The sequence below is a fragment of the Archocentrus centrarchus genome, chromosome 23, assembly GCF_007364275.1.
Source record: "Archocentrus centrarchus isolate MPI-CPG fArcCen1 chromosome 23, fArcCen1, whole genome shotgun sequence".
In the NCBI taxonomy this organism is placed as follows: domain Eukaryota; kingdom Metazoa; phylum Chordata; class Actinopteri; order Cichliformes; family Cichlidae; genus Archocentrus; species Archocentrus centrarchus.
Genome location: NC_044368.1, coordinates 16618489 through 16644243, shown reverse-complemented (window position 1 = coordinate 16644243; position 25755 = coordinate 16618489). Strand labels below are relative to the sequence as shown.

Genomic DNA, 25755 nt, shown 5'->3' with positions numbered 1-25755 from the left:
GTGGGAGGAAAAAAAAAAATTAGCATCGTCTTTAATTTACGTTTGTCTGTCAAGCAAGCAGGAGGGCGGCTGATGGATGAAGAAGCTGCAGAGGTAGAGATGCAGCTGGCGGGAAATCAGACAGAAAGAGAGCCTTGCCTGCAGGTCGGGTAAAGTGCACCACTCACTTTTGAGACAGGCAGATGGGCAGAAAGAGACATGGACTGACAGACAGAGCAAACCCTGGTCAGATAATGAAGCTGTTTGAAGTTGTTGATATTCTCCACTGACTGGTGACGCCAAACCTAATCTAGCCAGTTTAAGTACATCAGCGTCAGCCAGGGAGTCTTTCAGTCTGACATCAAAGCTCAGTTTCTAAGTACGCTTTTCACATCTCTCTCCCCACCCACTTTTGTGCACTTCTGAACTTATTTTTGTTGCTTGCTTGCGGATCCTGAGATTCCCTCCCCCTAGCATTCTTGCTAAATTTTTCAGCACAGAAAACACTTGTCATTGCACTCTCGAGAGTCACTCTGGCATTGAGATGCAAGCTAAATCAAAAGCCTAGAAGTGTGTAATTCTCTGTTTCTCACCTACAGTATGTGTTTATCTCTAGGCACAACAAGTCTGACTACTCCAGTAATAAATAGGACAATCATAAATTAATATTTGATTAAGAGTGTCTGTAAATACAACACAGAAGGACTTTCACTGGTTTCTGGTTAAAGTGTTAGGTATCACTTTTGTAGTAGAAATGGACTTCCATTACATTAATTTGAGTGGGTATCTGTCCGTCCTGCAAATGTTTGTCAAAAATTATTTCTCCTTTTAGCTCAGTTTTTGAGCTTATGACAACTGGAAAAAGAAATCGTGTCTCTTTTGCTGCTCAATCCTCAGTTACGATCAAAGCCTGACCAATACCAATACCGATATTTGGTGATCGGATATATCAGTCAAATTTTTTTTCTTTCAGACACAAGAAACCTAAACGGATTGCCCTAACATGTTATGTTTTTATTCATGTGTAGTTATTTATAAGTCTATATGACTTTCTTACTAGAAAGTCTTGGATTACTTACATTCTGCCCAACTCTACTTGGATCAGCTTGTTGTTGTTGTTGTTTGTGGCATTCCAAACATGTGTTCCCAATAGGGAATTTGTAGAGTGCTCTCTTGTGGAAAAAAACTATGTAACCTGAACGCTCATAACATGGTTGAAGGGTGTTTCTTCACTTTTTTTTTTTATTTATTTATTTATTTATTTTTTCATTTATCAACCATTAAAAATGTTGATATATTTGACCACTCTGGTAGAGTTAATTTAAGTTGGTTGGTTTCCTGGCATGAGCTTGGCTTTTAAGCGTAGTCCATAAATTTTCAGTAGGGTTGAGGTCGGTGCTTTGTGAAGGCCATTCCAGAAGTTTAATGATAGCCAAAACCAGTTTTGATGTGTGTTTGGGATCATTGTCCTGTTGGAATGCCCAATTGTGTCCAAGTTTCAAACATCTAGCTGTTGATCTGAGGTGAAGTTGAAGAATTTGGAGGTAGTCCTTCTTTTTTTATTCCATCTAATTTGTGCAACATACCAGTACCACAGGCAGCAAAACAGCCCCAGAGCATGATGCTACTATCACCATGCTGACAGTTGGTTCAGTATTCTTAGGTTTGAAAAGCCTCACTTTTACTCTGCCCAAACATACCTCTTGTCGTTGTGGCCAATCTATGTCTCATCTAACCATAAAACGTTTCTCCAGAAGGCATTTGGCTCGTCCACATGGGCAGCTGCAAATTTCAGTCAAATTTGAAGGTGTCGATTTTTGAAGCATCCTCTCAGTCCATTGCAACGCAAAATTGGCCTCACAGTGGGCAGTGACGCTGAAATTCAAGCAATTTCCAGTTTATGGCAGGGTGGAGCCTTGGTGGCTCCTGGGTTGACTCCAAGAGACCTCCCCAACTTGAGTAAATCTACAATTTTCCTTCTTGGATCTTCACTGAGTTCCTTGGGCTTTCCCATTGTTCTGAGTATTGGTCAATATAATGAGTGCGGTCAAACAAATCCTTTTTATGCTGGCAAAGAGAAACTGCTAATTGCAGTCAATCATGATCACTAATAAGAAGCTAATAGACCTTGTCAAGTTAAAAGATATTGTAAAACCTTCAGTGCCACTTTTTATTTTATTTTTATAAAGTCATTAACGATGTATGCTGTAGCATCATTCCAGCCTGGAAAATGAATAGTTCAAAGAAATCATTAAAAGCCCAAAAGTATCATGACATCGATGCCAATGAGTGTATGGCTGCACTGTGCCACGTGTAACCACACCTGTACAGTTTGGAATACACGTTTGAGTGCATACGTTACACTGCACTTGGCTTCTACTTTATATTTGCCCATTTACCCAACAGAAATTAAAACTTTATCACACTGTACTGTCACAGTCAACACCAGCTCTGCCACCCACTCACAGTGCCCTCTAAAAGTACGTTAACAGTAGGGTGAGCATTTCAAACCGGCTCACCCATTACTGATGATTGAGGATGCTGATATCCAGCACTGATGATGGATGGCAGCAGCAGGATGAATTCTTAAATGTACAGACAGATCTTTTTTTTCCTGGCTGCGTACAAAGCATTTCCTTCACACTCAATTTTCTCACTGCTGCCCCCTGTTCTTTTCTACTGAGGTGACCAGCCATCACACAAAAATGTGCTTCGGGCATTGGTAAGCAATGCGGCAGTCCAGGAGACCGTATGGATGAGTTCACCGTGCCACATATGATGACATAGGAATATAATTTACATGTAGCTGTGCATAAATGGCATAATGGCTTTGTTTGGTTTTGTTTTTTTAAATATATACTTAAGTAATGGGCAACTGTTAAAACTAGTCTTTGTAAATTAAGTGATGTCATGTAATGATGTGATTAATATTTCCTGGATTATAAGAGAAGGTCCGGCTGGGCCACTGTTGGATGTGGAAACATTTGTGTTGCAGTCCTTGGCGTCCATCTCTAATACACAGTGTCTTAGGGACGAGGCTGTAGAATGAGTTTATTGTAGATCTGTTGAAGACCAAAATATTTGCCTCAAGCTACTGTGACACAAAGATGGTATCTAAGATGGGGAAGGAAGTTTTTTTTTTCCTTTTCCTTTTTGAAAGTGCGTGTGTGTGCGCTCACTTTTTACGTGCATCTGTCAAACATCATTAATATAGACATACTTTGAAAAGTGTGTCTATGAATGAGAATGAGAGGGGAAAATTCATCACCTTGGTCTGCGTTTCTTTTATCATGCACAGGGCTTACAAGACAATTGAGGATGAAGATCTCAAGTTTCCTCTTATATACGGAGAAGGGAAAAAGGTAAGTTAGTGCGAGTTTGAGTGAACGTGTGTGTCTTCTCCAACCCTCGTATGTCCTCGTTGGAATTCAGAAGTGCAGAAAAAAATCACTTGCTCCAAAAAATTGTCAGTCTCTCACACACACACACACACACACACACACTACATGCCTGCCAGCCTCCCAGAGAGTGGGCGAACACTCTGATGTGTAACACAGTGAATACATGTGCGTGTGCCAGCGCACACCCCTCACTTAGAAAAGAGGGGAGACGGTCCATCTACTTCACTCCAGCAGCAACACTACATCTAACACACGCACGCACGCAGACATACAGACAGAGACACACCACTCGGGAGATGACAGTCGTCTCTCTGAGAAGCGAAGTTAATCCCCGCTGGGATAGCAGAGGAGAGAAGAGAAGGAGACTCTGAAAGTGCTCCGCCAAATAAATTGCAGCAAAAACGCCTTAAATTCTCAGTCACGTCCGTTTGTTTCATATTTTCAATCAATTCCATTTGATGCAGAGAGAGACATAACACGAAGCTCCAGAAAGCAAAACATCTTCTGACGACCACACAGCGCCAGCGTTGTCTGATGAATAGCTGCTGAATTCAAAGAGCGGTCACAACAAAGGCTCATCACAGGGATGAGAGAGAGCAAGGCTGTTGCGCAAGAATGTGATAACTGAAAAACTAGTTTAGTTTGAGTGCACTTTTGACACTGTTGCTTTTGCCATATAAAACGGTCCGCTGTTAGTGTAACGCATATTTAACAGATCCAATTTTAACCTATTTGATGTGCCGATCCCAGATATATGATCATCAGTGCAAAGCAGTGGTTTTACAGGGGAACTCAGTCCCCAATGCTTCTTTTCTTTTAGTACATGTTTTTCATCTCAGAAAGATTGCACTAGGCTGCTACTGTATATTTACCCATTTATCCAACTAAAATTAAAGCTTTTTCACACTGTACTATCACCAGCTCTGCCACCCACTCACAGTGCCCTCTGAAAGTATGTTAACAGTCAAACCGACTCACTCATCATTGCTGATGATTGAGGATGCTGATATCCAGCACTGACGACACACTATATTGTAGTCTCATTATTGTATAAGTATTTGCTCATCTGCCTCTTCTGGGAAGAGTCCACAGACTGTGCTTATAGGAATTTTAGACCATTCTTCCAGAAGTGCATTTGTGAGGTCAGACACTGATGTTGGATGAGAAGGTCTGGCTTACAGTCTCTGCCCTAATTCATCCCAAAGGTGTTCTATCAGGTTGAGGTCAGAACTCTGTGCAGGCCAGTCAAGTTCTTCCACACCAAACTTGCTCATCTATGTCTTTGGAACAGGAAGTGGCCATCCCCAAACTGTTCCCACAAAATTGGGAGCTTGAAATTGTCCAAAATGTCTTTGTATGCTGAAGCATTAAGAGTTCCTTTCACTGGAACTAAGGAGCTGAGCCCAACTCCTGATAAACAGCCCCACATTATAATCCCCCCTCCACCAAGCTTTACACTTGGCACAATGCAGCCAGACAAGTACCGTTCTCCTGGCAATCACCAAACCCAGACTCATCCATTGGATTGCCAGATGGAGAAGCGTGATTCACCTCCAGAGAACACGTCTCCACTGCTCTAGAGTCCAGTGGTGGAGTGCTTTAGATCACTGCATCCAACACTTTGCATTGTGCTTGGTGATGTAAGGCTTGGATGCAGCTGCTCAGCCATGGAAACCCATTCCATGAAGTTCTCTACGTGCTGTTCTTGAGCTAATCTGAAGGCCGCATGAAGTTTGGAGGTCTGTAGTGATTGACTGTAGAAATTTGGCAACATCTAAGCACTATGTGCCTCAGCATCTGCTGACCCCACTCTGTGATTTTTAAAGGGCCCTTTCACTTTTATGGCTGAGTTGCTGTTGTTCCCATTCGGTTCCACTTTGTTGTAATACCACTAACAGTTGACTGTGGAATATTTAGTAGTGAAGACATTTTTCGACTGGACTTGTTGCACAGGTGGCATCCTATCCACAGTACCACGGTGGAGTTCACTTAGCTTCTGAGAGCGACCCATTCATTCACAAATGTTTGTAGAAGCAGTCTGCATGCCTAGGTGTTTGGTTTTATACACCTGTGGCCATGAAAGTGATTGGAAGACCTGAATTCAATGATTTGGATGGATGAATGAATAATTTTGTCAGTATAGTGTAGATGGCATCTGCAGGATGAATTCTTAAGGGTACAGACTGATTTTTGTCTGGCTGTATACCAAGCAGTTCATCCAGACTCATTGGCTAGAACGTTCATGCTTCAAAAACACATTGCCCCTTAACACGCTGCAGCCAAAGCAACAAAAAAGACTCACAAAAATGTATCTGCATGTAAATGGTATATTATAAAAGCTCTATCTGTCATTTTGTTCTCACATTCAGTTGCCCAAAATAGTGTTAACTTATTTTTTATGTTGTATCTGATGACTGGAAGGCAACAGAGTGATTCCTGTCACTCTGTTCAATAAGCAGTGATCATTTGGGGAAAAAATGAACATGATTTATTGAGATTCAGAATTTGAATAAAAGCTATTTGGCGATTAGACTCGGATAAACCATCACAGCAGAACGGAGACCCAGCAGTGATAGGAATTAGGACAGGACCCCCCACTGTCTGTACACTGGTGATGGTGAAGATAATGATGGAGGCTTGGATGGGACTCAGAGAGACCAGGGAGAGATGGATGGGGAGGAGGCGGGTTGCACAAATATGAGTCTGAAAGGAAGACTTGACAGAAGAGCCCAGAGATTTAAACCATAGAGAACAGAGGCTTTCGGTTTACTTTAGGCTGCTCTCTTGTCACAAGGGGTCGCCACAGCAGGGAGCCTCGCATGTTTGATTTGGTGGAGCTTTTACACCGGATGCCCTTCCTGACGCAACCCCGAAGGGGATTTGTGTGTTCAGCTAGAATGCTAAATGCTTTTTTTTCTTCTTCTTTTTTAAAAAGTAAACTTAACGTAAGCGGGTTGTCTTCCAGGCGCGGGTGTTGGCCACCATCGGTGTGACACGTGGACTCGGTGACCATGACCTCAAAGTTCATGACTCCAACATCTACATCAAGCCATTCCTCTCCTGCTGCCCCGAGGTAAGAATTGACCTGTTGAAACACCATCAGAGCTGAAGTGGACAGTTTGGATCAGTAGTGCTTGTTGACTTTATTTGGCCCATAAATACACAGATAAATGGTGTGGAAAAAAATTATTTTTAATTTCCTTTATTGCATTTTTTTATAATGGTCATCACAATTATTCTGATTCTGAGATCACGATTGTTTTTTTAAGCAACACAAATGTTTGTATAGCACTGTGGCATAAACCTAACACTGCATTCACATCCATAATGTGCTAATCTTTGCATCAAAATAAAATTGGTCCTCCTCATTCACATAAATCCAGTGCATCTCTTAGAAGAAGGGAAAAAATGTACCAAAACTTAACACAAATTAATATTATTTTTACTACACTCCTGTTAATTAATCTTTGCAGACAAAGCTGTTTATTCACCTAACTGCATCTCTTAGAAGCAAAATATAACTTCAAGCAAAGTACTCGACATTTGTCAGATACTTCTCTGTTTTCCCTGCAAAGGCGGGTATTGTGGGTATTTGGAAAAATAATTGCACGAGGGGACAACATATCCTTTGGCCAGTGTGCTGATCAACATTTGCTACTCACCATGTTTGGTGGATGCTCATCTTTGGTGATTTTAGTGCGTCTTTGTGAGCTGGATGGATACGCTGACGCACTGCACGGGCTCACTTTTATGGACTGCTGAGTTGACGGTGGATGAGTCACGTTAGCAGCCGTTGCATTGTTTTTCTTGGCTTTCGTGCATTAATTATACTGCCATCCGTGGGGCGTTTTCAGGCAGTTGAATAACTCAGTTGTGTTTCTTTTTGGTGCAGACACAACTCTGCAACACTCTTTGCATATAATTTGGTCTTGGGATTTAGGGCAAGTGGCGTTAACCAAGTATTTCCAAACAACAGATGATCTAGTTGCACGGGAACAGCTGTGATTGGCTCGTGCATGAACGCTGTCATCACTGATAACCTGCAAAGGATTGGCCTGGATACATAAGTATATCTTTGAATGTTGATTTGTTTTGTGTGTGTGTGTGTGTGTGTGTGTGTGTGTGTGTGTGTGTGTGTGTGTGTGTGTGTGTGTGTGTGTGTGTGTGTGTCCTTATCATGAATGTATGATGACAGTGCGTCAGCTTTTAAAGTTGCTTTGTACACCTTCTTCCAAACAAGTCTGGCGTATAGCATGTGTCTGTTGGCTTTTTTTAATCCCAGGAGGTAAAAGATACTCAAAGAACTCAAAGCAAAATCTACCTGTACTACAATTATATAACTCTGCCTGCAGTCCTGGCAAATCAGCTGATCGGTGCCAGCCCACATCAGCTGTTGGCTCAGCCGATACTCTTCTTATAACAAATTTCATATGGTCCTGCATGCAGTGGCTGCTGTCTCTGCAAGCCACATTGCACCCCATCGCCTTCATTTCATTCTATTCCCAGTATTTTAAAATTTTCTGTCAGTTGCCACTGCTTTTTGGTTTTCCATATACTGTATGTGCATGAAAAGACAGAAAGGCCCAGAAACAGTCATGCCATGAAATATAAGTTACTGCAGATGGAATAAGTCAGTCAGTTAACTTCACCTACTTCTGTCTCGGTCATATCAGCACTAGAGTCACTGGAGATGTCAATTTTCTGCTTCTCTGTCTGAAAAAGGTCCTCTGCTGCTGAAGAACTTGAGCTCACCTGTCTGACTGTCTGGCGCTGGTTTCAAAATGCTTTCATCTCCTGATGCGGTTTGTCTTATAGAGTTTTGCATTTTTCCTCCCAGAGTGCTCTGCTTGATCTTTAATTCATTAATACCCGGGGTTCATACCAGGTTCACATGGAAGTCTTAACTCCTCGCAGCACTCGGAGCCTCTGTCTGGATCTCTCTCTCGCTCTCTTTCTCTCACAAACACATCTCTCACCTCTCACCAAAGCCTCTCAGGGGGTTCTCAAGATGTTCTCTGTAAAGAAAAAACTGCATTAAATTAAGTTATAGAAGCTTTAGGCATCATTTTGTGTAAAGTGTTGGGCAGAATAGATTTTATCAGTTCATCTGTTGTAGTCATAGTAAGCCAGGCTTAACTAAAATTGCAGTTTTGTTTCATTGTTTTGTAATGAAATAAGTGTGTAAAAGCCAATTAGCAAAACTGGAAACAGGGGGAAAAAATATAGCAAGCAAGTTGAAAAAATAATAGAACCTCTTATTTATTAATGGATGTGTAATGTATTATTTGAATTATGACCCAGATAGAAGTCAGTGGCTTCATTTCATTTCATGTTTTTGTTTTTGTTTTTTCCCCCGCGTTGATGAATACATAAATGACTCTAGAAAAGAGTTGAATATTTTCTGCACTTTAAAGCCATAGTGATGAGATCCAACAGTGTAGTTTCTTCTTCTATTCCTTTTTATGCTTTTCATGTCAATTTGAAATGAGTAGTGAATAAGGCAGGAGGGTGAAGCAATCCTGTATTTCAATGGTGAACACAAGAGCAAAGTAATAAAAGGGGTTGATGTGTGCAGTCACAACAGGCAGCCAAATCAAATGGAAAAAAATTTTGATGACCCACAGTACTAGGTACTGTAAGTTTATATATCATAATTATAAAAAATGTGCCTATATATTGCTATTAACAAAGTTACAAATTGCTTCACAGAAAGAAAACAAATTAAAACGAACCACAGATTAAAAAAAAAAAATCAAAGAAGCAAAGGATGATAAAATGCAGCTACACATCAAAAATTCATAAAAAGCCTTCTGATAAAATAATCTTTTAAGAATAGACTTACCGTATTTTTCGGACTATACGTCGCTCCGGAGTATAGGTCGCACCAGCCAAAAAATGCATAATAAAGAAGAAAAAAACATATATAGGTCGCACTGGACTATAAGTCGCACTGTTTTTGGGGGGGTGGGGGGGGTTGATAGAATCCGAGACTCAGAGCAGAAATTCCATCTTGAACGGCAATTTAAAATAATAATGGATTAAAGAACAGGACGAACACGGTTACACCTACGTTATGCTAACGTAGCACATTCAGCTACATGACGCACAACGAACACGTGTTCGGTATTGTAACGTTGTAAACACACTTCCAAAGTCGGCGATATTCACAACAAAGGTCGTCTTTATTAACAGAAAAACAGCTGCTGTAGGCCACAGCCACGCCAACCACAACTACAACAGCGGAACAGCAACACACACACAGGCAAGCTCTCGGTCTTTTTCTCTCTCTCCATGCTGCCTTCACGAACCTCCCGAACAGTCCGAAATCCCACAACATCAACACGCTCTCTAACTAAGAGAATCGCTACAGTATGTTAACGTAACATTAAGTTATTCAGATAACCATAGCATAAAGAACATACTAACAAGTTAACCAAACCATCAATCCATTGAATTCTTCATCATCGGTGTCACTTCTAAACAATTCCGTACACTCCGTAGACGAAGCGCCGCTTCCTCTTCTGTGTCGCGTTAGTCAGACTCGTCGTCAGCTGCAGTTCCAATTATTCCAGCCTTTCTGAATCCCAACAGGATGGTTTGTCACTGAAGCCCATGTTTTCTTGATCCATCCAATGACTTCCAGGAAAGTTGGGTGGCGCATTCTCCCAGTTGCCGTTAAGCTGTGCTCTCCATCCATCATCCACTGCGCCCACAGGTTACGCAAGACTGCCTTAAAGCTGCAGTTCACGGAGATGTCAAGTGGCTGGAGTATTTTGGTTCATGTGTTATAAATGTCACATATACGTCGCTCCGGAGTATAGGTCGCACCCCCAGCCAAACTATGAAAAAAAGTGCGACTTATACTCCGGAAAATACGGTAAGATGTTGCCAGATGATGCAAGCCTGGTCACTTTATCTCACTAGCCAACACCTAGGGATAGCCACGATTCACAGATCGAAGAGAGCAGCTTTAGGACTGAGGCAGACAGATTGTCACATGTTGTGGGGTTATTGGACTAAAAAGGAAAATATTACTCTGTGTTATCTGCAGTAGGAGTAATAGTAGTGGGAGATAATATAGTTTGGCACAATCTGACTGAGAGAAGGCAAACTAAAATTAGCAGTGGGCCAAGGATAGAGCCTTGAGGAACACCACAGCTAAAATGGGCAGCAGTGAAACCAGTATGTATTTGCCATGGGAACACAGAATTTGAAAGGTGTGAATGTAAAAGATGTAGAGCACTTCACTTAAAACTAACCCACTTTTCTACACAGTGCAGGAGAATGCGTAAAAGCTGTTAAAAGTAGGTCATTTGAGACCCTCAGAAGAGCATTCTCTTTGCTTTAATGAGCTCTAAAAACATAAATATTAATATTACTACTGATAAAAGGAACTGACTTAGTTGAACTGATCAGACTCTTGTGGTTTGTCATGCAGGTGAAGGTGTATAACCTGACGCATTATGAGCACGGAGCTGACGATGTCCTCGTGATGGGAACTGATGGTCTCTGGGATGTCCTCTCCAACCAGGAAGTGGCTGAAGCCGTCACCACCTTTCTTGCTAACTGTGACCCTGACGACTTGCATAGGTGGGAACTTTCCTTTGTCTCATTATTCCGTTTTTGCTGCATTATTAAAAATGAACTTTGTAAACTGTGCCTCTGTGTTGCATATTTTAATTAGAAGATTACATCCTTGGTTTCAGCATCATCGCACTGTTTGACTAAACATTGTGGTGCATCTGTGCAGAGATGCTCCAGTATTCCGTTGCCACATAAGGTCCACAGTTGGCAAATTGCAACACAACAAAAGTGTCAAAATACTAAAATTACAATAGAGCTCCAGCAACTTATGTATTTCAAGGCTGTGATTTTAAATTTACGTATATTTCAGACAGTTTCAAATGAGCCACACTTTATAACAATAACATATAGCATAGCAAGGGCTTCATTGCTGTGTTTCCGTTGCCCAGGTACACAATGGCAGCACAGGATTTGGTGATGCGTGCTCGTGGTGTTCTGCGGGACAGGGGCTGGAGGATCACCAATGAGCGTCTGGGCTCCGGAGACGACATCTCGGTCTTCATCATACCTCTCATGTACGGCAACCGCCAGCCCTGAGGAGCGTTACAGAGATGCTGCGGTTCAGTGAACAGAAGGGCCTGTAGACTCAGCAGGACTGATCAGTCCTGAACCCAGAATCCCCTTTTAGTCTTCTTATTTATTTGCTTCCTTAGATGGAGGTGGAACATTCATTTGTTGGTGCTTCATTTCTCTACAGGAGTTCAGGGGAACTACAGTCAGCATCATCGTGTTAATTTATTAAGACACTCCAAAGTCATGAAAGCTTAAACAGTAGATAATTTAACTGAAATCATGTCCTGAATCAACACAGATATAACTGGTAAAACTAAAAGAAGCAAATGCTTTTCCGAAGTGAAGAAAAGCTTTCTCTCTTTCCTTCCTTCCTCTTACCTCTCCAGTTATTCTCTATTATTCTGGGCTCCTCCTACTCCTCCTCCTCTTTATTTATTCCTCTTTCTTCTCTTGTAGGCTACCTTGTTTATAAATGGAAAAGAAAAATACCTCCTTTGTCTTGTGAAAATGGACCAAGCTGACAGGTCAGCTGCATTTTCCGTTTTGCCACAGTGTGGCTTTAAAGGACTCACTTGCTGAAGAACTGTTTTCAAGTTTGCCGAAGAAATTAAAGAAGTGTTGATATGGGCACAGAACAAGACATGTGATGTCCCCCATTTAAGAAAAAGTCCATAGGGGATCTGAGCCTGTGTGGATCAAGAGTTGAGAGAAGGTTTGATGTGGTTGATGAACCAACATAACACAAAACATCTGCACAGCAAAAAAAAAAAATAAATGAGTTCACTGTGACAAGTCATTTAATCCAATATGGAGTCTTCATGTTTTTATAAATCATTTTTACTTTACTAAATGTTTTATTAATCTATTTTCTTTAATAGTATTAGATATTTGACTTGTGCTATTAAGGGGAGATTCAAAAGGCTGACTCCACTAATCTCTGTCCATTAAATATGAAGCTAAACATTGCACAGCTTAGCATAAGGAAAGATACAAAATTCTTTTTGTCCAAGATTTGGGAAATTCTTTAAATGTGGGTCTGACATCTGTACTCTTTTGCTAACCTAATGCTGCAGTCACACGAGGGAAAACAGTGGTTGGAGACTAGCACGACCCAAATTATCGTGACCGTGTCTAATGAATTTGCAATCTTGTTGCCTTTTGAAATGGTTGCTTTGAAGGTGGGGGACCAGATCTGTGACCACTCGCAGTCACTTGCCATATTCTGGACTTTGGTGCATCAAGTTCCAGCCAGAACCTCAGATTTGAGACAGATAGTCAGAGATGTATAACACACAGTGACGCAGTTGCTGCAGGACGGCGATGTAACTGCAAAAGGCTCAGCAACCTTGCTTTTATATAGGAATATAACCAAAGCACAACTGGTTGGCAACCAGTTAAATCCCCTATTGCAAAGAGATGCACCATAGACAAGTTGCATTCATTGGTGCAGACTGACTCCTTCTGCTTTTATAACTTAGACTACAATTATTTGCAAAACCTTCACCAATTTGCCTGAGAGTGACTGCAATCAGACTGCGAATGTTTGAAGGCAGGTTTACCTCAAACCAGGCGACCTGTGATTGAAAGTCACAGGGCGATTGCACAATCAGAGCGCTTAACCTCTGAGTGGTCAGCTGGTTGCCACAATTACTTGCAAATGTTTGCCGAATGCGAAAAAAATCCAATGCTATCACTGGACAATCACCATTTTTTTTTTCCTTCCCTAGTTGCAATGAGGTTGCCACCCTATTTTTACTCTCACATGACTGAGCCATAAGTCATAAGTTGTGCCCATCTCCTTATATAAGTCCTGGAAAAGTAATATTTTTTTTACATATTGTAAAATCCTTAAATCCTTTAAAATTGATGGAATTCTCTTAGTTATAAATAACGGACTTCACAACAGATTAAATGACTTGTACACCAGTGCAGCTGCACTTTAGGCCAACCCATATAACTTACCGAAGACCCATTGAAGGATAAAGAAACAAATATTCCCTGCAGCAGGGAGGCGTAAATGTCATTCATAGCGGTAGTTTTAAAAAACATGAAATACAATCAAGGTTGAGTCTGAAAGTTTTGTTTTGCTTTTAAATGTTTTGCATGTTTCTTGTTTTAGATGCTTCATCATAGCACAGATGATGATGATGCCTTCAGGGGGGACAGGTTTGGGGAAAATGTGGTACCATGAGTGGATGTAGTGAATTTACTGTGTGTCAATGCATGCAGTAGCATAATGTAAGCCTGGGATTGTGAGCAATGGTGCAATGGTTCGAACTGCTGTTTGATTTATATGGACTGAATTTGTATTTATGTAATGTATCAGAACTGTTGACAATGTTGTTTGTTAATGTGCAACAATCATGCATATATTTATAAGGGTCATTTTATTTCCCTGAGAGCTCTTAGTATTCCAGACATTTGGCATAAGACCCAAAGGATGAGAATAGCCATGAAGGAAGGGAATAAAATCAAATGATACCAATGATTATACATAAAACCAAATCATGTTTTTTTTTTCCCTACATTTTTTCATTTTGAGTTTATTCAGTGGACTTTAGATAGAAGTGATCATGAGGGAGTTGCAGAAGATAAATAGTTTGCTAGTTTGCACTTCAGACAATTAAAAGAAAGTACATTTTTATGGAGTTTCTGTGGAAGCTTGTTTCTACCACTGAAAGGAAAAAAGAAAATCTCAAAATTCCCACATTATGTATCTCCAAAATTTTGATTTACTAAATCTAAATTTGAAATTTTAAGATGCCTAAGTCGAAATTCTGAAATACTAACTTAAAATTTTGACTTATGGACAGCAAAGAAAGAAAAAAAACTTCCTTAAGTTTCATTCCAAGCTGTAGAAGGAGGAAAAAAAGCAAACGTGCATATTTTAGCAGAATGCTGAAAACTAAATACCATCTTAAGTAATTAATTAACCCTATATTGTTAAAATTTGGGATATGTTTTAGCTCATAACCTTCTGGGCTAGCTGTTTCTATGCTGTGCTGCAGCTTCAGATTTACTCATCAGACCCGAGTGTGGCATCAGACCAATCACTTCACACTCAGAACACAGATACACAAATTTCTCAAAATGATTTAAAGTCACGTCATGTGTACATGTGCTAGTTATCATGTTAGCTTGCACAGTGTTTGCAACTAATGAGCTACATTCTTCCTCCAAGAAGCAGTCATTCATGTTTACCTGAAGTTCATATGGTGCATTTTCCCTCATGTATGTTTCATAAAAGAAATATTTCATTTTAAAATGATGTAATATAGTCCTTCAGTTGGATATTTGGCATCTGTTAATTTATTAATAAGTGGTTTAATTTTTGTTTATGCTTTACTTTTTTTGACTTAATGTTTCTGATGCTGCCACATCAGAAACATCTACCAGGCCCATCATTGTGTGCTGAATGTTCATCCTTATACCTGTGCTTTAGACTTATTATTATTATTATTATTATTATGTCATTAAGCCTTTTTCTCTTAGATGAATGTGGAAACATGAGCGTATATTTTATTTTTCTCATCCTATTGTGCCACCCAACCGCTTAACATCAACTCAGGTTCAACTACCGTGTCGATAATGACCTGTTGAGAGTGGTTTTCTAAAGGCAGGGAGTCCTCTGATGGTCTTGGTTGCACTGCACTTGTAAATACATGGGAGTGGATTGGTGTGTACAGGAAGCTCTTAGACTTGAACATCAATGTAGTCCCTTCAGCCAGCTGTAGGTCTCACTTTCTGAACTTGATGTATTGTGAACCTTGTCATTGCTGCTGCTGTTGTGTTTTTTTTTCCTACCTAAAGCTACTAATGGTTATAGAAAGATGCAAAGAGCTGACTTTTTTTCTGTAGCAAAGAGGAAATTTGAGGCCCGGTGGGAAACCATTTTTAAGTGACCATTGTGCTACCCTCAAACTCTGTTTGTGAATGTGAAATGGACATTTTATATAATGTGACAATAACTTATGAAGTCAAAAAGAAATATTTTTAATGTTTCCTTGTGCAACTCTTGACTTTTTTGGGGGAGGGGGGAGCAATGTTTCCCTTCAGTGTTTCTTTTCCAGAAATTAAAACAGACAATAAATGTTAAAGACTGATGTGAATTTGTAGTTTGTCTCACTAAAAAAAAAAAAAAAAAAAAAAAAGTTCAACACCTAAGTACACAGAATCAATAGTTTTCCAAATCTTTGCACACTCTGTCCTAATCAATCTCAAGGAGCAGGAAACTAAAGAGGAGTGCACAGGAGCTAATCAGTGTTGTTGCTGTTTGGATTCCCCGGGTCCTGCGTGTGGGGGAGCAGAAACTAACAAACATGGTCAACTGGGCTCTAAAAGACTAGTTGGGCTCTGAGCGCGAACAGCAGAGGGATTCATTAGCAGAACTACAGAGTGCTCACTGAATCTCCAACATTTTGCCGGAAACACTAACCAAGCTGAAGCAGTTGTTTTTGTTCTTTCTTTTTCTTTTTTTTTTTTACAGCAAACTGTGAGTTGGATGAATGTGTATGATCATTCATAATGTTGATGAGGTAAATGTGGGCAAAAGCCATTAGCACAAACTGATTTCCTGTGTAACCACAAAGGAAATGTGGAGAGAAACGGATGAATGTCCTCACTTGTGTACCAGTGACTGGTTTATTTTATACTGTTACAGTTGGTAATATTTGATTATTGCCTCATTTGAAAACTGCACATGGTTAATGAGTAGGTTATAAAAATACTGAGGTGGGGAAATTAATGTTTTTCTTTACTATTTAAAAAGAAAATCCATTAAAAAAAATACAGTACACCACAGTTTTAAAATAAGGGAATTTCCATATTAGCTTTTGCATATTTTCAATGTTTTTTAACCACACATTGAATTTTATTTATTTTTACATTTGATTACAATTCAGTTATGTTTGTTCATTTGTATAGGAACAACTAAACCCAGTGGCCACAGCAATTGCTGTTTAACTACTCCACACAAATATCAATCACATGGCAGCAACTCAGTGCATTTAGGCATACAGATATGATCAAGATGACCTGCTGAAGTTCAAACCGAGCATCAGACTGAGGAAGACAGGTGATTTAAGTCACTTTGAATGTGGCAGGGTTGTTGGCGCCACACTGGGCTGAAGAAACTGCTGATCTGATGGGATTTTCTCCATCTTTAGCGCAAGGTTATAATAGTTTTGGATTTTTCATTATAGTTTTATTTTATTGGTTTTATTTTGTTTTGACTTTAATTCAGTTAGTTTTAATTAGTTTTTAAGAGTGGTTTTACTGGTTTTTGTTTAATGCTGAGTTTTAGTTTTTTCATAGTTTCAGGTCCAAGATTCAAGGTGCAACTTAAGTATTAGTGTATTCTTCCGGTTGCAGTGTGTTAACTAGCCCGCAGTTATTGTTTCGGTGAAAACGGTACATTATGGTTGTCACCTTTTTGCACGGCTGCGATGCTGGTTCTCTGTCGGAGCTGCTCGGAGACGCTTACTTGGTTAGATACTAGCTAGACTTTGCGCTGGGTCTTTGCAGGGCCTCGGTACGCAACCAACCGGCATTTATTCTTGTGTAGCTGCATTTTGTGCGTTAATTTCCTTGTGGTCATGTGCTGGTGTTTTATATGCAGTGTCGGCCGACAGAAACAAAAATGCTGGGACTTTTACCCTCCTTGGTCCTCCCTCTTTGTGGTCAGTTTTATAAATTCACTTTTCTCATTGAAAAGTAGCCAGAAATGCACAGGAGGACTCGACTGTGCCGAACAATCCAATCACAATCGTTCCGGGTTGCAGACCCGACATGTAGTTACATTTCTCGAGAGGTGCAGGTCAGGTTACATCGTAGGTTACTGTAGGTTCAGAGTGGCCTGTGCAGGAAATATGGGGGATATTTTTCTTGGCAAACTTTATGGTCCTCAAGCATCATTTAAAAGCCACAACCTACCCGAGTATTGCTGCTGATCATCCATCCATCCCTTTTGTGTACCCATCTTCCGATGGCTGATTCAAGCAGGACAACAATGTAACAAAGTGCAAAACATTTCTAACTGGTTTCTCAAAGATAATGAGTTTACTGTACTCAAATAGCCTCCACAGTCACCAGAACTCAGCCCAAGACAGCACCTTTGGAATGTGGTATAACAGGAGATTCACATCACAGATGTGCAGCTGACAAATCTGCAGCAACTGAGGTTGTCATTTCAATATGTACCAGCACCTTAATGAATTTATGCAACGAAGAATTAAAGCAGTTCTTAAGACAAGATGGGGTCCACCCTGGTACTAGCAAGGTGTACCTAATAAAGTGTCCAGCGAGCGTATGTACCATGACACACAACACGTCATTTATAAAGCTGCTTTCAGCCGCTCCTGTATTCACAGGGGGGTCATTAATCTGCTGTGGCACCGAATGTCTGATTCAGCAGATTTTTACACTGCATGCCTGCTTTTCCTCATTTTCTGTCATATCTAGTGTTGCAGTGGTGGATCCTCACATTAAACATGGCCAAAGTTTTAAATAATAAGTTCACCATATATATACACATAATCCCTGTCAGGCTTCAAAGTGCTCTTAACACTCGGCATCAAGCAGCTTTTCCTTGTTTGGCTCTCCCGGGTCAGTCAAAGCAGATATCCCTAATATGGACAATAGGCATACAGCTCTGAACACAGAATTCCCATTTAAACCTTGTTTCCAGGGGCAGCCAATCAGAAAAAAGAAAAAAAGGTTGCTTGAACGGAAGTGGAAAGGGAGCTTGTAGCAGTATTTCACACAGATAAGGGGCTGCACCAAAGCCCATAGGCCCAGGTTCCTAACTACTAGGTTTAAAATAATCTTGACACAGCTCCATAAATATTGATGTCCCTCCAAAGTTTAAAAGTTTAGCCCAAGTAATAAAAAGGATTTCACCAATTTCAACAGAGGCCCTGGTAAGATGTGTTTCAAACACACTCCAGTTACTTTGGCTGACTTGTGCATAATCCCTCACAGTATTGAGGACAGACTTCTTTTCACAGTACACATTCTGACTTGCCACAGTGGGGAAAGTAGAGGTGTATTGATGACGGCTGCACTCCACCTAAAGGAGGTCCTACTTGTGTGCATGCTGGTTTACTGTAAGGGCTTACTGAGACACTTAATGGGGCTGTGCTATCATTAATTCCACCTGTGCGTTCCCCGCTGTGAAAACTATGACCATCTAACGAAAAAAAGATCTACATTCATTTGAACAAGACTTGGAATGAAATGTGCACAAATCCATATATGATGCAAGCTTTGAAAAAAAAAAAAAAAACATTTTATTTCAAGTAACTAATACAATTATATCACAAATGCATGAATTTTCTCGAAAGCACGCACGCTTCCATTCCGTTAATTCTGTTTAAGGGCGATATAGCGAGGTTTTGGCTTTCATGTCGATCCAGGTGGCTTCCTCGTTGCAAATCACCAGCGCCGGCAAGGCAGTAGATTGCGCAGTCATCTCCGCAAGGGGTAATATGACAACCCGACCAACAGCACAAACTACTACCTCAACCAGAGCTTGGCACCAAGGTTACTTCTTCCCCATTTTCTCTGGAACATTTCTTGGCTCCGGTTTTGATCAGAATGTCAATTTTGTCGGTATCCCCCGTGCGTAAAGGCGCACGGAAAATGGCGCACGCCCCAAACGGGGCCGCAATAAAGCGAGACAAAACCCCACCCAAAGGAGGAAGAGGAAAAAAAAAAAACACCTCCTTTACCTTTCCCCATATTTCCTGCACACGCCGCTCTCCTCAGTTGACCTCGGTGGGAAGAAAAAAAAAAAAAGCGAGAGAAAGAAAAAGACGTGGCAGTTAAAGGCGGCGAGGCTCTCCGTGGGGTGGCACGGCGCCATTCATGTTAAAGAAAAAAGAGAGAGAAACACGAGATCCTGTTTTTAATGTTGCTTAGTATTTAAAATATCAGTAACACTGTGGTCTTCAAAATATCTAAATATTCACACATAAATCACCACCCCACGCTACTACATTAACCATTTCTTACCAAATAAAACGCAGATTTTAGTAGTGAAAAGAAACTAGTTTGTAGATTACTTAAAGTGAAAACACCTGTAATTCAATTTTAAATATTACCCGGATTTGTTGGATGAGGGAAAACGCAACCGATCCACGGCTCTTCACACAGTCCTTCACCTTGCAGCTGAGCTGCAGCAGGCTGTTTTATAATCTATTGTTGTCTGCTTGTCTCTGCGTCGTGAATCAAAGTTGTCCGGATACCACATCCGCGCGGTTTAAAACGCAGAAACGCGCATGAATCCAAATACGAGACCTGCTTTGCCCGAACCTTTCTGCCTCCGACAGACGCCGCAAGTCGGGCAGTGTGTGTGCTTAAAAAAAAAAAATGAGTGGATGTGGCGGAGCGGCGTGGATAAAATTCGCGGGGAACGTCAGGACGGGTGTAGCCACGACCAGAGATCGGAGAAAACACGGAGATCCACCTCTGACGGATTTCCCAAACACCAGCAGAAGAGCGAAACTGGCAGAGGGCGCCATCAGCTGGTAAAATACAGGATGGTGTTTATGAAGTTATGCCAAATTGTACTCATCTGTGAAGAACTACCAAAGAAATTAAATCTTTGTTATAAAATAAAAAATTTATGTTATGGAAATTCTCGTGAGGAAGATTTCAGATCATCCCTACATGTCGTTTCTGTAGTCGCTCCGCGCTGGCGGCGACTTTCTAAAAACCCGATCATAATTTACCAAGCAGAGCACGTTTCTCTTCCGTTTTTTTTTCTAAGGGAGTGAGCCGCTCCGCACACAGCCGATCCTCCTTCTCCTCTCTCCTATTGGCCAGAAGGGCGAGCCTCTTCTCGGTGGAACCGCCCAGCTTTAAGCGACCGGATAACCCGCTGGAACCCGGAGAGAACACCGTGTTCCTCCTCACAGATGATGCTGGGATACAGAGAGCAGAGAATAAAACAGAGGGAAACGTGCCGGCCTTTGATTTTTTCAGCAACAACAAAAAGAGACAACTTAGAGGTGATCCCCGGGGCCGATAGCCATCTTTTTAGGGACTGCCAGTCCAGTGTGGTGCTGGGATCTATCTGAGCATGCTTGTGCTGATTAATAGAGATTAAAGGGGACCTGCTGTGCTAATTTATATGTTTCACATTTTTATTCTTGGACTTGAGCAGTATTGCATTAATCACAAGTCAAAATCACACTTATTTATCTTATACTGTCCCTTTCTGCAGCTAGTTTTGCTCCCCCTTCCTGCCCTTTTCTAGCTATCTTTCTTCTGATTGGTTGGCCCTTTTGAACAGAAGGTTTGAACAGTTAAGTGGAGCTGCTGTGTTCCCAGCCAGAGCTGTGTGTGTAGCAACCATGCCAGTGATATCCCCTCTCTGTGACATTATAGAAAGCCCTGGTAAGAAGAAAAACATTTTTAAGTGTTCAGAGCCAGGGGCGCAGCTATATACTTTCTGAGGTGTATGCGGACACATTTTTAGGCGCCCCCCTAAACCCTCGCTCGCACGCACACACACACACACACACACACCGCACCCTGTGTTCATGTGTGCAGATCTCACTTATTCATGGACTTCTAAAATACAAGACTTCTATGACATAACTTACCGCCTGTCTTTAAACCACTGTGAGGGGAGGTGAAGGAACACAGGGGCACCTACTCAGCGCCACGCTTTGCCCCCCCCCCCCCCCCCCCCCTTGTGTGGCGCCCCTATGCATTGCATATAGTGCATGCCCACATTTTGAGACACTGTTTAGAGCAGTCGGATATGGAAGTTTGTTTCTGCCACTGAAATGTTTTTTGCCATCCATAACTTAAAATCTAGGGTTGAATTAATGACTCAAAATTTCAAGTTATTTTCTCAGAAGCCAAAATTTTGAGATAACCTGAATTTTTTTGCCTTATGGATGGCAATTTATTTTTTTAGTGGCAGAAGCAAGCTGTCATAGCTCTTCCTTCACCACTCCACATTTAATCATTAGTGATTATTAATCTCTGTCTCTCTTCCACAGCATGTCTTCTGTCCTGTCTCCCTCACCCCAACCGGTCCTGGCAGATGACCGCCCCTCCCTGAGCCTGGTTCTGCTGGAGGTTTCTTCCTGTTAAAAGGGAGTTTTTCCTTCCCACTGTCACCAAGTGCTGCTCATAGGGGGTCGTTTTGACTGTTAGGTTTTCTCTGTAATTATTGTAGGGTCTTTACCTACAATATAAAGCACCTTGAGGTGACCGTTATGATTTGGTGCCATATAAATAAAATTGAATAGTCAGAAGCTTTTTACTCATAAGGATTACTTGTGTGTATGCGGACCTCATCTGAATCTCTGGACATATTTACTCAAAAATATGTGGGCGGGTCTTTCCACACCCCAGTTTCATGCACCCTGCCTGGGGTAGGGCCTGGCTAGTGGTTTGGGGCCGGGTTGGCTGCTTCCCTAGGGTGCCACTCCCTACCGCTTTTCTCACTATTTTTTCTTACCCTTTCCTTTTTACCTGTCAGGCCTGGCATAAATAAATAAAATTTAAATACAAACATTAACAAGAGCAGCCTATTGAAAACTTACGGAGCTATTTTTGTAAAAGCAAATATGTTTGGTACACCAGAGCATTAAGATCATCATTATGATTGCAAAAACTGCCAGACATGGCAGGCTTAAAAAAAAAAAATACCATGAGTTACTGGAAATGTAAGGAAATGGATAGTGGGTCCACTCTGAGAACAGGACACCAGGTTAACATTTATTTCTTTTAAACTAAAATGGAGACTAGACGTCTCAGCCAATCCTGAATCTGCAGTATCTGGTTACTAGACAGCTATGTATGCAAAGAACACCAACAGCTCTATTTTTTCTTCCCATTTATAAAATATTACACAGTCAAAGGCCTGGGGACAGCTATGGAAGTCCAGCAAAAAAAAAAAAAAAAAAAAAAAGACACCAGCCAGAAGCACAGGAAGCTTTACACAACTTTATTGAAGATTGTGTATAAATACACATGCACATTTCAAATGTAAACCCAAGTGAACTCAAGTGCAGCCAAACCTGGTAAACCCCCACCCCACCCCCCAAATACATCATCATGCAAGGATGTCTGGATTATCTTTACAAAAAAAGTCCCAAAACAGAATCATCCTTTGTTTAAAAAATATTCCCTCCCTGACAAGAGCACAGGCAAGACTCTGCAAACTAGTGTGTATGTGTGGACTCGAGCCACGTTACCCCCGACATTTCATGTCTTGCCAAGGTTTTAAATATATTTATTATTAAATGCTTACATATAAATAAATAAATTTTATCAAATGTGCACTCACAGAGTGAACTCTTATGTACAGTATTGTATAAGCCTATAGTAGCACTCACATCTCACTCAGTCAGGATGGGGTGAGTTGCCCAAAAAGCAAGGCAGCACTGAGGCGGTGAAGCCGCCTGAAGTCAAAGCACAGAGATGCTCATAAAGGCATGGTACACATCTAATATTCTGAGGCAACAACAGATTCGCTAATGCTGTTTACAATGGAAAGAACAGGTAGAAAAAGAAAACATCGCACTCCACCATGGAGAATAGAGTTTTTACCGTGAGTTACGTCGATGGAGGAATATCCTGCAACGATCTGCCACAAAATATTTTCACTGTATCATGATCCCGAAAAGCTGAAAGGCCTTTTAGGCACACTCACCCCAGAATTTTTTTGTTTTGTCTCCCTCTTTCTTCCTCAAAGCTCAGGACCACAAAGAAGGGATGCATTCAACTAATACCCATGAATTCATACAGGTAATATAAAAAGCAAAGAAACCCATTTCCATCACCTTTCAAACTCAAAAGGGCCACGGAAAAAAAAAAAAGAAAAAAATGAAATGAATCAAAAGGCATCAGTCACATACATCTGGTCTGGTTCATTCAGCATACATTCTGGCCCTCTTGTGGATTAAAAGAAACTGGCATGATGTGGCTGGGAGATATTAAGCAAGTAACATGGACATTCATAGACGAGTGTTCGTGAATCATGCAAGAGAAGCCGGTGCGACGTGCAAAGAAAAGGCGACTGGTCTGAGATTAAGAGTTAAGGCCGAGGCGATTCAAACAAGAGACGATGCATCTGATGTCCGTGAAATCACCGATGTTCCTAATCTCAAAGTGCCTAAAATCTTAAGAACGGAGCCACAATAAAGCTTTAAATACCATTTATGAATTATGACTTAAACAGGGGTAAAGAGGAGGAATCTCTGCTAACATCTAAACACCAATTCACTACAGAAGAGATTTGGCTGATTAAGATGGGACAGCGTCTGGATTTGAACTTCTAAAACATTTTTCCTAATATTTAAAATACGGACAGACTCAGTGTGGTTTGCAAAGTTAGCCACATAACATCTCTGTCCTGCTTTATTGAAGAATTATTAACAGGGTGGACTATAGAGAGAGCAAAAGCAGGAGCTTAAATTTGCTAAGGCTCATGCCAGTATACTGATCATCTGTGTAAAGGATGTATGAGCAGCAGCAGCCGCAGCAGAGCAAAGCTAGTTGGCTGCATGGCTGTAAAAACCACACAACTACGGCTGTCAGTTCTCTACATTATGTCTAATTTTAGTCGCATCTCAGCGCTGGCTTACCAAAGGCAGCTTCCTAAGCTTTATATGTGAGAAAACCCTCTGAGATAAAGTTGCAGTATATCTGGCATCAATAGATTTAAAAAAAAAAAAAAAAAAAAAAAAAAAAAGTGGATGGTTGGTGATTGTGCAAGTTCAAAAATGTTTCAGCGCATCATGAAAACTCAATACAATTCAGTGTTTAAAATATTTACAAAAATTTAAATGATGATGCTAAAAATGATATGCCAACAATGCATTCCTCTCTCAAAAAAAAATATATATATATATATACGCAGAGGGAGCTATGAAGCTACGGAGCCTCAAATCGATCCCGGGTGTCATTTAGTGACTCTTCTCAGAGAGCAATTAAGCAAATTCTAAACAAATGGACATGATGACACACACACACACACACACACACACACACACACACACTCACTCTCTCACACACACTCACACAACCACAGAGGAGGGCCCTGATTTCTTAGAGTTGCGTACCCCTGTAGGCCCCTGACCCAACAGCTGACATTCCCGCAGAGGTTCTGCCTGTTGAGCAGCTGAGTCCGAGCCGCTGGGTGGGACCAGTGGCGCCCGCTGTCACACTGTGTGTCCATATGGCTTTGGATGGAAAGATCCCATTCCCTCTCGCTCTCTCCACTTATTCATGTCCTCGTTTCCCTCAGTTGGTTTTCATGGCGACATCTCGATTGGGTACCTGTTCCTCCTCCTCGTCCTCCTCTTCCTCGTCCTCCTCTTCCTGCTCGTCCTCAGTCTTCCTGCACCGGTTCTCATTCAGGTCCTCCTCGTCGCTCTGAATGGCGGCGGCGGCAGACGAGGCTCCCTGAGCAGATGAGGCGGTTTTCCTTTCTTGCCTCTCCTCGCCCTCGTTTTCCTCATCCTCTCCTTCCTCTTCCTCCTCTTCATCTTCCTCCTCTTCCTCCTCGCGGTCGAGAGCAAAGTAGCCGGTGCCTTTCACCGTGTCCTGGCGCTGATAGAACAACACATAGGCTGCTTTGGACTACAGAGAGATAGAGAGACGGAGCAATACAGGAAAGAGGTTACTCAGCTACACTAAAAGAAAATTGGCATAATGCAGTCTTAACATATTTGAAAATGAACTTTTAATAACTTTTCCTTTATGTTACCCTTTGATAATGAGACAGACAACAGGATGGTGCACAGTTCATTAATTACAGCCCCCTCCTGAGGACTCTTCTCATAGATTAGTCAGTCTTTATAGCTTTCTGTCCAGAAACAATAAGAAATGGAGCCATTTTATAGATTTTTCAGTTGGAGAAATCCTGTTAAACCCGGCTGTATGAATAAGCATTGTTGATGCAAAGCCTGAGATTTCCATTGTTTCCTAAAAACTGCCATCCACCCCAAAATATTCACCAGACCACTAAATGTGTATTCAGCGGGCACAGATGAAAAATGAAGTGCAAATAAATGCAGTTCACTTTTATGACCACTTGAAGCTCACTTGAAAAACAAGTCAATCCCCACAGACTCCCATGTTAAAAACCTTTACAGTAGAAACAGACAAGTTTAGTCTGGTGGGGAGTAAACCTGGGTCTAGTGACTTATGCCAGTCTAATTCTTAAGTTTTGGAAAGAATCTCATGAGACTTTTCTTCTCTGGCTTCAATCATCCTCCCCATCACCAAAAACAGAGCCCTGTGTACTTCACACACA

General features: G+C 41.2%; 2 protein-coding genes across 4 annotated transcripts in view; one reads left to right on the top strand and one right to left on the bottom strand.

Annotated features, from left to right (window-relative positions):
* Nucleotides 1-15553, top strand: part of LOC115773609 (protein phosphatase 1H-like) — a 37966-nt gene extending 22413 nt beyond the window's left edge. Inside the window, 4 exon segments of the mRNA XM_030720440.1 lie at nucleotides 3278-3341; nucleotides 6346-6453; nucleotides 10819-10970; nucleotides 11354-15553. Of these exon segments, the coding sequence (XP_030576300.1) occupies nucleotides 3278-3341; nucleotides 6346-6453; nucleotides 10819-10970; nucleotides 11354-11501 (472 nt within the window). The 3' untranslated portion in view covers nucleotides 11502-15553.
* Nucleotides 15554-24201: 8648 nt separating this feature from the next.
* Nucleotides 24202-25755, bottom strand: part of usp15 (ubiquitin specific peptidase 15) — a 40697-nt gene continuing 39143 nt past the window's right edge. For all 3 annotated transcript variants that reach the window (XM_030720039.1, XM_030720040.1, XM_030720041.1), the window contains one exon: nucleotides 24202-25079. In XM_030720039.1, the coding sequence (XP_030575899.1) occupies nucleotides 24741-25079 (339 nt within the window). In that variant the 3' untranslated portion in view covers nucleotides 24202-24740. The remainder of the gene's footprint in view (nucleotides 25080-25755) is intronic.